Source organism: Hippocampus guttulatus, chromosome 11, assembly GCF_054856545.1.
Source record: "Hippocampus guttulatus isolate MCC_2025c chromosome 11, RoL_Hgut_1.0, whole genome shotgun sequence".
Taxonomy (NCBI): domain Eukaryota; kingdom Metazoa; phylum Chordata; class Actinopteri; order Syngnathiformes; family Syngnathidae; genus Hippocampus; species Hippocampus guttulatus.
In genome coordinates, this window is record NC_141271.1 from 22,100,630 (window position 1) to 22,111,542 (window position 10,913).

Sequence of the window (10,913 nt, forward strand, 5' to 3'; positions counted from 1 at the left end):
CCCCCTGCAGCTGCACACCTGTTGCTCATTATGTAATTATTAGTTGCCGCCCGAACGCTCAGTGTCGGCTCATTGTTGCTTTTTGCCGCTGTCCTGTTTTGGTCCTGTTTTTGTTCTTGAGGGTTTTTCGTTTCTGCCATGGTTTTTGTTTGTTACCTTGGATTCGTTTTGTTTTCATGACTTTGTTTTGGATTTAGTTTTCTGTGTTTTATCAATCCACTTCTTCAAATCCACTTCGCTCCTCCCTCCCGCCTGCTTTCTGGGGTCCGCCGCCGCCACCACGCACGGTGACAACGGGAAGAAAACGCAAAGGCGGCGCAGCCCGAACGGGACCCCGGCGCTCCGCGCCGCGAGGCGGACGCGCTCGCTGATCCCGGCTCACCTCGGTCTCGGGCGAGCCTCACTTTGGCTCGTCTGCGCTTGTTTGCACTCCTCCCTCAGCCCGTCCGGGTCCCGTCTTGGCTCGGTCTTACGCTCGATTTTTTTTTTTTCTCCTGAAAGCGTCGGTCTCGTCTCGGTCTCCGCAGGCGAGTTCTGCTTTCGGCATGTCTCCCAAAAGTCTTCTCTTGGTCTGGGGCGAGTCTTGATCTCCAACACGCTTGATTTTTCAAACGGAAGATGCGCCGCCGTCTTCCTCCACGAAATCCGTCTTGATCCTTTTAGTGGTGACCCCCCCCCCCCCTCCTCCACCACTTGGCCACATCCCCAAGGAACTTCCCAGCGGCAGGTGTTGGGGCACAACTTGCACAAGGGCGGTCTTCTCGAAGCCTCTTGAGGACGACGTCCAGCCGTTCGGGAACGTTTTCCTCCGACGAGGAAAGAGAGGGCGGCCGAACACAAGGAAGAGTTGTGCTCGCGCGTCGCCATGGGAACCAAGGACGGATCCCGGGCTTTTTCTGTCACCGAGACGACGGGAAAAGACGGGACAGTCGGGTCTTTTAGCGCGCAGGTGCACGCGTGCGGCCGGTCCCGAACGATGTCGCCCCTCCCCCGCCCGCCCCCATAAAGCCTCCAGTCTTCCGGCGCCAGGAGCGTGGAAGCCGGGCGGCGGATGCGGCGGCGGCCGTCCCGCCGGTGAGGGACACCGGCTTCTTTATTCAAAGCCCCACCACGTGACATCCCTCCCCAAGCAGGTGTCCCCTTTTCCGTTCCCCCCGGATGCAATATTAACACGGCGCCTCCTTCACATCGGTTGTCCGCACGCGGGGGCCCACAGGTGGCGTCCCTTCCTGTGGCCCGTTGTGCGTGCGGACTTCCTGCCCTCGTCCTTCTGTCGCAAACAAGCCGCCTTGTGTTTGGAGTCAAAGCCTGCGGTCCTCCCGCCGCCTGGCGTGGGACCCTCGCGTGGCGGCGGGGCGGGCGTGTCGCTCGGGAGTCAATGCTCCCGTTGTCTTTGCAAAAAGTGGCCCGCAAATGGCGACGCGCCGGTCCCGATGGGGAAGTCGCGGTACAGGCGCTGCGGATTTGGAGGAAGAAATGACAAATGTTGGATAGGAGCTGTCCTGGGGGGGCGGGGTGGGGTGAGGGCTGGTCAGGGGTGGGGTGGGGTGGGGGGGGGGGTCATTTAGCTCACTTTCCAGCATGCGAGGAGGCATTACTTTCGCAGTCCTCGTCGCGGAGCGAGAAGGTCGTCACGACGACAGGGAGCCAAGTTGCAGATGAACCTTTTGAGCAGCTCGATGCACCGAGCCCTCCGGGAACCCCAGTGCGGCGCCGCCTCCTGCCCCTCCCGCCTCGGCCCGCCGCCGGCACCGGGGGCTCCGGCCAGGGGGGGCTCCTCCAAGGCGGTCCGGGAGCTGAGCGCCGAGGAGCAGCAGGAACTGAGGAGGAAGATCAACAGCCGCGAAAGGAAGAGGATGCAGGACCTCAACGTGGCCATGGACGCCCTGAGGGAAGTCATGGTCCCTTACGCCTCCTCCGCCCCCGCCTCGGCGCCGCCCCACCCGGCGGGACGCCGCCTGTCCAAGATCTCCACGCTGGTGCTGGCGCGCAACTACATCCTGCTGCTGGGCTCCTCCTTGCAAGAGATGCGGCAGCTCTTGGGCGAGCTGAGCGCGGGGGCGGCGGCGGCGGCGGCGGCGGGGGCGGGGCCCGGCCCGCGGCTGCTGCTGACGGGGGGCTGGCCCCTCGTCTCGGGTCCCGGGCGGCTGCTCCTCACCCGAGAGCCCTTCCCCGCCTCCCCGCCCCCCTCGCTCGCCGCCCTCAAAGGTCCCGTGCCGTCCCCCGGCCCCCCGGAGAGCCCGCTCGCCGCCGCGCACTGGGGCCCGGGGCCGGCCTCGGGGCCGCCCCTCTGCCCGTGCGGCGCGTGCGGGCCGGCCGGCTTCGGACGGCCGGCCCCGCCCGCCAGGTTCCCCAAGTGACGCCGGCGAGAAGCTTCGCCGAAACCGAGACGCTGACGGCTCGCGGACCGCCGCGATCCACTCCGGTGGACTTGGCCCGCTACTGCCCACGGATGCTAACGAGGGCGCCAACTCCGCTCCAAGTTGGAGGACCGCCGAAGACCCCGTAGTCCGACCCCCTCCCGTCCCCCCAGCATGAAAACATTTTAAAAAAAAAGCCTTGTAATGACGCCTTTTGATTCCTCGCTCTTTCTCCCGCTGACAATAGGGACAAAAAAAAAAAAAGCCCCGACGGTCCTGATGGGGTCCTTGTGAAAGCCGGCGGGCACTTGCTGAGGATTACGCGCGTGAAAGGAGACGCTGGACGCAATCAGGACAGATTAGGAACCAGGGGGCGGGGCCTCCTCCAAATTCCATCTTGTCGCGCGCATTTGCATAAAGCCGCTTTGTGCGGAATCAGCTACCTTGCGACTTGGCCTCCGCCGGCCTACCTTTCGCGCCCCCCCGCCCCCTCTCCCGGCGCCCCAAGACGGCAAAGGTGTCGCTTTCCACTGCCGGCCGGTCTCATTGTGGCAGCGCCGCGGAGTGCGCCGGCGCTTTGTCTCTGCGCTTTCATCTCCTGCTTTTGGGCGCACTCGCACGCCTCACGTCTCCCGTACGCACGCAAAGTCTCAGACGCGCACGCGCACGCTGTATCGTTCCCAAAACCTTCCATGCGGTGTCTTTTACTTGATGATGTCGTCTTCATGAAAAATATGAAGATTGCCCAAAACGTACTTTTGGGAGAAGGAAGGGATACGCTCGAAACAAGTTGTGTTCTTCTCGGGGGGGGGGATCCCATTTTGAAATAAATCAACGTTCATGTTCAAAAAAGAAACTTTCTGAAAATGTTGTCTCGTTTCAAGAACAAAAAGCATGCGCGGCTGCGCTGATGACCTCTGAACCCTGCGCGGCCTCAGGAATTCCTCTGACCTCCTCGCGCCTTTGTGTGCACGTGTGCGCGTGCGTGTTTTGGCGGGCCAGCCTCTCGCCCCGCCGCAGCCCCTCCGAGCGGGGAGTCCGCCCACCCCCAGTGAGGGCCCGCCCGCGCTTCACTTTGTCAGCATCAAGTGCGCGTCAGCGCACGCCTGCAAATACACACACACACACACACACACATATACATAAAAAAAAAAAAAAATATATATATATATATATATACAGTACATACTGTATATAGCAGCCTTCCTCAACTGGCGGACCGCGATCCACGACCGGACCGCCGACCTCCTCTGTCCGGACCCTCGGCAAATTGTATGAAATAATAAATTATGAAGTGATTTTGACGTTATACTTTTGATATTTTTGGACTATAATCCGGGCATTACCGCGACGGCTCGTTAAAATGATCGGTTGCATTCTTTGCGTGCACTACCAGATGTAATGCAGAGGACCGCAGCAGCGCGACTTTGTGCGTCTAACGTTTGCCGAACCGGAGACCCCACGTCGGGCGATTACGATGCGCCGATCGGCTCCTCTGAACCGAAGGCGTGCCCATACGTAAGCGTCACGCATTCAAAATGGACGATCGCGTCCGGAAACGGCGTCGCGCGCGCGGCTTCGGCCCAGGAGAGCCGCGCGCAGACGATTAGACGAGACGAATGGCGGGAGGTTTCGATCGTGTGCGGTTCTGCTCCCGTCTACCCGGGGACCTTTGCGGCCGGTTAACAGCGGAACGCCGCGTCGCGGTAAATGAACATCACGATGGCGTCCTCAAATAATATTTGCATGCCTCGGACATTGCATTCACCTTTAGTGCGAAGAACAGCACCGCACATTCCCGTGCTCCCTTGTGTCAGTATTTAAGATGGTTCTTAACTCCTCTCCTGATATATTTTCAGAGGGGAATTGTACGAATGAAAAGGATATTTTTGTTTTCATGTTTAGTATTTATTTAGGTAAAATGAGTATTTGGTTTTTATTTTTGTTAAATTAAGGGGGAAAAAAAGACAACTACCGTTGAACAAAGGGCTGAAAAAAGGGCTATTTCTTTTATTAAGCAGGCACAATTTAACAAAATAAAAGAGTTCCCGTGCCTCAACACAATACCTCTCATTATTTGCTGTGTACTGGCAAAGTGAATAATATTTATTTTCACGCACCCCATTATTGGTTGGTTGTGAGGAGTGTTGATTTGTATACGCTTGGCTTGACCATACTAAATGGCCATATAGCCCCGCTCCCCATGACCGCCGTGCATGGGACCGGACCTTGGTCTTATTAAAAAAAAAAAAGTGGACGAGGACCACTGATATATACATATACATATATATGTATATATACATATATATATACACACATTATATATATGTACCTGTATAAGTACAATTAAACCATGTGTGTGTGTGTGTGTATATTGAGACAAAGTACATTTTTATGTGTGTGTGTGCGTGTATATATCAATTTCCTTTTTTGTGAGTGCACTTGTATGTGCAATCGCCCGTGGCAGATCAAGAAAGTAAACGTTTTTTACTGTGATCATCACTCTTTTTTTTATGCTGTGCATCAGCAAAGCACACAAACACACTTTTTTTTTCTGGACCTATCTGACCCATCCATCTGCTCACACACGCACACACACACATCAAGGGCAGAGTCGAAATGCGTGTGTGTGTGTGTGTGTGTGTGTGTGTCAGATCTGGATCGGAGCCACAAGACTTCAGTGTGTGTCCCTAAGAACCCCCCCCCCCCCCCCCCAAAACACTTGTTCGGTAGCCTCTCTGCCAAGCGGCAGAAAGTCAACATGGCAAGCCAAGGACATTTTGTGCGTGCGTGTCCTCCGGGAGCACCGGGGCGGGCGGGTCAACATTTGAGGCCGGGCAGAAGTCGAAGAAGATGAAGATGAAGATGAGCGCTCCTTTACGTGCGGCTCGGCATTAGCATACATTAGCATGTGTCAAATCTCGGGCGCACGGACACGCGGACGGCCCAAGCGCACGCGAGCGGCCTTCGAAGTTGGCCGGCAGAGCCGAGCCCCGAAGGGAAGGAGGGGGCGCGGCGGAGCCTCGCCTGGAGTCGCCGACACGGGCGCGCGCGTCACGCCTCGTCCTCTCCGTCGACAAAGAAACGGGAGCGACCCCGCCCAACGGCGCGCGGGCGGGACTCGGCGTCGCGCCCGACCCCGATGGCGGCCCGTCGCGGCGGCTCCTCTCGTCTCCGGCTCTAAATCCAAAGCGCGGGGGCGGGAACCGAGATCCGCTGTTAAACCTTTTGGCTCCGCCCCTTCTACCAAGTCAGCCCCGCGGCCGCCGCGCCGCCGATCCGCCCGTCGACGGGCTAGCTCAAATGCGAGCGACTTGTGCGGCGGCCTTCAAGTTCCGGGGGGCGCGCGTGGTCCAAAGCGATCCGGACGACTCGGGAAAGTCTCTTCGCTCTTGTCGCTTTAAAGGCCAAAGACGCGGCCCCGCCCTCGCTTGAAATAACGGCGGCCGTTTTGCGGCCTACGTCTGGCATGACGGAAAACGAGCGCCGGAGAAGACAAAACGCCTTCAAATGTTGTCACGTTGCTCAGAAGACCGAAGCGAGGCGCCTCCGGCTTCTCTCCTCCCGCCTTTTCCGTCCCGCTTTTGCTTCGCAGGCTCGGCGCGTCCGTCAGAGAGCGGCGGCGAACGTCTCCGGCCCCCCGCGGGTCGGACAGACGCGTGTTTAGCGGGTGGCTGTTGTCGTTGCGGGAGTCTTGTCGCGCTCACGCTGCGTGACACGTCGGCACTTAGCCTGGGCCCGCGCCGCATGCAAATGCTCGGCTTTGCCGCCGCCGCCGATCGGGAGAGCGAGTCCGCCCGGCCCACGGCGCCCAAAACGGAGGTCGCCGAACGATGGGTGACGCGAGCGCGCCGGCTGTCTTTGTGATGCCCAACGAGTGCTTGGCGGGTTTCCGGAAATTCAGACATTAGTTTCAGAATCCAGAACCACGAAATTGCAAATCCTCCCGAAACACGTCTTGACGTGGAGCGTTTCCACGGCGCTCATTTGTTGGCGAAACGCACCGTGTCGACACGGCGTCGACACGGCGTCGACACGGCGTCGACACGGCTGCGACTCCCCCGCTTTCTCACCCGAAGGCCCCCGGCCGTCAGTACCGCTGGGGATCGCCGGCCGGCACTGGATAAACGGCCCCCAATTCAGACTCTCGGTTTGGCTCCGCCCCGTCCGTTCTTCTCGCGTGGGCTTGTTCGGGTTTACGTTTTCTTTGAAGAGCCGACACAACCCGGACTGTCTCCGTGTTGGCCGCCTTCTTTTTTCTCGACACAAACGTGCGCGTTTGAGCGAACGTCTCCGCTGACCTCGGTGCGTCAGCGCGCGCGCGACACGCTAACAGCTAGCGCGTTGATGCGGCCCCGCGACGACGGCACGCCGAGGCCTGCGCTGTCCCGCTTTGACGTTTGCGCGCGAGGCAGCAGCACTTTGGCGTCGCTGGAGGCACGCGCCGTCCCAACAATTAGCTGTCACCGGGCCTGCTGGGAGTGGGCGTGGCCCGGCATCGGGGACCGCCGTCGCTAATTTCCCTCCGGAGGACACGCGCACACCGCCGTGTTGTCACTGTGTCTTTTAATGAGGCGGCGACGCTCCCGGCGGTTCATTTAGCAACTGGCCGGGCGCTGACATTTGCACACAATTAGCAGCTGCGCCCGCGCCCGCGCCCGCGCCGACGGCCGGCCGACTCACCCGGCCGGCCCCTTTGCTGCGTGATGTCAGCCGGGATGGCGTCACGCAGAGAGCAAACCTGAAAGCGGTGCCAGCCGACCCCACGCCGACCCCACAAAGCGACACTTGTGCGGCCGGCGTGCCGTCACCGCGCGTGCGTGCGTGCCAGCGTGCCAGCGTGCCAGCGTGCCAGCGTCTTTGTTTGTCGGTCAGCTGCGGTTCTTATTGCGAATGAATGGATGCTCGGCAAAACATGAGGAACAGCCGCGGGCTTTTCAGCTTGATGTTGGCATATGTGTGGTTGTCACATGCCCCCCCCCTCCCCCTCCCACCGCCACCCCATATACACCTGATCAGGTCTCAGGAGTTTGTGCATCCTCATTAGCAAATATTTTTCTTGGGTTTGTTAATTGTGCCCTTCTACAGCAGCTGTCCCCCTCCCCATACCACCCCCCCTTTGCTGCTGCAAACACACACACACACACACACACACACACACACGCGCACGCACACACTGCTCCCTAACAGCCACTAATTGTCATCACAAGGAAGCGAGGCCTGTCACAACTGCACAACAGCCTACACAAATACACTCGGGCGTGTCTCGGGTGATCAATGCGCACGCACGCACGCGCGCGTGCGTGTCCACAGAACGCGGAGGCCCCAAAAAACAGCGGTGAGGGGCCCCGAGAGGATGAAGGCAATGCGCAAGTGTCGCTAACGGCCAGACGAGGTGAAAAGCTCCATCGAGGAGAAGTGCGAGCGTTGGCTTCCTTTTGGTTTGGAGCTCGTTTATTTTGATGAGTGGATCAACTTGTACTACCCTTCACTGTTGCTTCACCATTCGGGAATTTGGGGGAGGGGGAGGAGGACATGTGCAGGGTGCATAACAGTGTGTGTGTGTGTGTTTGGGCGAACGAATGTTGAGTTCAAGTCCAGTTGCACAAGAAGGTCAAAGATTGCCTCTATTACAGATGCTCTAGTGGCTCACAGAAAACTGTCCTCCATTGTTTGCCTGCGCGAGTGCGAGGGTGCTGTCAGTTTGACGGGGCGGGGGGGGGGGGGCTGAGGTCACATGTGCGGGAGTGTTTTTGGCGGTCACCGGTCCAGAGGGGCGCTGGGCCGAGACCATCTGCTCACCGGTGCCGACATTTACCTGCCGCGCTCTTGGCCGCTGGCCATAACCGCGCACGCGGGGGGGGGGGGAGGGGGTCACGCCACACCTAACGACAGGCTGAGAGCAGACGTCCGTCAAGCCTCCTTGTCCACTTGATTAATGTTCAATAAAATAAGTAAAAAGCCATTTCTTTGCTTGATAATTGTTGCTACTTGCAGTCAGTAGAGTGCAATATTTAGTTCACCAAGTCATTGATCAAAATGTATGCTAAATATTTCAAAGAAAAGCTCAAGTTAAAAGACAGTCTAGTCTTTTCAAATCCCATTCTGGAGGCTGCAAGGCGGTGCTGGTCCGCCAGGAGGTGCTGTTCCCCTTTTATTTTCGTGTCCGCCAGGAGGTGCTGTTTCCCTTTTATTTTCGTGTCCGCCAGGAGGTGCTGTTTCCCCTTTTATTTTCGTCTCGCGCTGGTCACGAAGGAGGAAGCGGAAGCAGGAATGCGAGACTCGAGCGGAGACGACGGGGGAGGACGAGTCAACTCTTGACAAATCTTCGCCACTCTTGACACTTTTCTCACTCGCATCCGACGGACGCGAGGCCAACATGAAGAAGGTGAGCGCCGCAACTCCACGCCGGCTGACAACTTGGACAAACGTTTCACCCCAAAAAGTTAGTTCGCGGCCCGCCCCCTTCGCTCAACTTTCGCCCCAAAACTTGATGAACTTGTTCGTGACGGTTTTTTTTTTTTTTTATCCGGACGAACTCCTCACTAATCGCGATGTTTTGGTCTCACGACTTGGAGTCTTCATTTAGTGAACCGGGAGCTCGCGTGTCTAGCGATGCGCTAAACTTGTGCTTGGTGTCGCGTTTGCGACAGTGGTGACAGGCAGGCAGGCAGGCAGCACCGAGAAGCCTTCGACTTGTGTAATCGGCTGCTGCACAAGTTGCGCGGTGACGTCGAACGTCAACACCAGGTCGGGAATGTTCTGTCACTCACACTTTGGCTAATGTTCACGTCAAGAGAAATGATGTTGCCGTACTTGAAAAGCCTTACTCGGACTCGGATGCGCAAAGGAATCGGTGGCACTTGTCACTCGCATTTCACGAGACGTATAATTCAGCTCAACTCAAGTGTGTTTCTGGAGGACTGGAAAACAACCACCGCCGGATACAAAGTGCTGTACGTGGAGCAAAAAGAAGTCGCGCAACAACAAACGATAAAATAATCACGAAGACTGTAGAAAGCGCAAAAAACGTCCAACGAAAAATCAAGGTGGGGGGCCAGGCCATTTCAAGAATTGAAAACAAACCGCAGGACTATCAAACGAGCTGTGCAGGGATGTCAGAGGTATGCGCTCCTGCTTATGAGTATCGGTCAGCATTCTGGACCCACTGGAGACGCTTTATGGAGGATTGGTTGACTCCAAAGTCCAAGTGCATTGCAGTCGTCCGGCCGAGATGTGACGTGGGCATGCTTGACTGTTTTGAGAAAGGAGAAACGTGATTAAAATGCCACTCACCAGATTGAACAGATGTGAAAGGCTTCTTGGAGTTTGACGAAACGGTTTGTCTTGATATCGTCTTCCTATTTAGCGTGTCGTGACGTGTTTATAAAATGCCACTGACTAGTTTGTTTAGTTGCGTCGTGTTGAATGCCAAGATCAATGATTTTGCGATATTTTGAAAACATTCCGCCACTTGGCATGCAACATGTCACGGTAAAACCAAATGACCATTTTCAAAGAATTGATGTGAGAAAAACGGACACAGCCAGGGGGTTTGTCTTACGTTTCACGGAAGGTCATTCCGGACGGAAAGACCGGCTACAGAAAAGGCTCCACCCCCTTCTGAGCCTGCGCCTAGTCCTCGACGCATCCGCTCGCGTCTGGTCCGCAGACCCGGGCACCGGGCAGCTTCCTCAGGGGTGGAGGGGCTCTTTAAAGATCGGAAAACAAACAAATAAAAGTACCTGAAAACCAACTGCGCCACGACGGCCACACTTAGACGCCTCAAAGGACAATCGGGTGCCGTCGTTTACACATTTGTCCTTGTGAGTGAGTTTGCATACGTGTGCCTGTGTTGATGCCTTGAATTTGTTTATGAAAATCACACACGCGTGCGCACGCGCGCTCCAGACAGGAAGTTTTTGTGCTGATGGCCGTAAACACTTATTTCCTGTTTCACACGTCCTGGTCCCAGCTCATCTATTTTTGGCCACGGTCTTCCTTTGTCGCGTCCGTAGCCATCATTGTCCAGGTCCAGTCTTTCAAATTATTCTCGTGGTTTCAGTGGTTCTCATGAACGATAGTTGTCCCAGTCGTCTCTCTGTTTCCAGTGGTCTCAATGTTCACGGCGGTTCACAGTGGCTTCTATGGTTCCGGTGGTCTCGGGGCTTCATGTGGCTTCAATGGCTCTAACTGTTCCCAGCGGTGCCAGTGGTTCGTACGTTTCCAGGGGTCAAAGTGGTTCTCGCTGATGCCGGTGGTCTCAGTGGTCCATTTGGCCCCAGCGGATCTGCCGAGGGCCAGCGGTGCCAGTGACCTTTCATGGCTCCGCTCAGATCCGCGGTTCTATCGGTCCCAATAGTGCCATTAGTTTCAGTGGTCTCGGTGCTTCTAGTCGTACTTGTGCTTCTCATGGTGCCAGCGGTCTCTGTGGCCTCTATGGTCCCAACGGTCCCGACGATGTTTGCCGGTGGTCCCGGTGTTCCCAATGGCTCTAGTTCTCCCGGTGATTCCAGTATTTCTGCCGATTTGCTTGATTTGGTCTCCGTGGTT

General features: G+C 57.0%; 1 protein-coding gene across 1 annotated transcript; it reads left to right on the forward strand.

The window, feature by feature from the left end:
• The first annotated feature begins 1,608 nt into the window (after positions 1–1,608).
• Positions 1,609–3,395, forward strand: olig1 (oligodendrocyte transcription factor 1). Its single transcript, XM_086123987.1, has one exon. The coding sequence runs from the start codon at positions 1,659–1,661 to the stop codon at positions 2,358–2,360; it is 702 nt and encodes a 233-aa protein (XP_085980113.1). The 5' UTR covers positions 1,609–1,658; the 3' UTR covers positions 2,361–3,395.
• Positions 3,396–10,913: the final 7,518 nt, after the last annotated feature.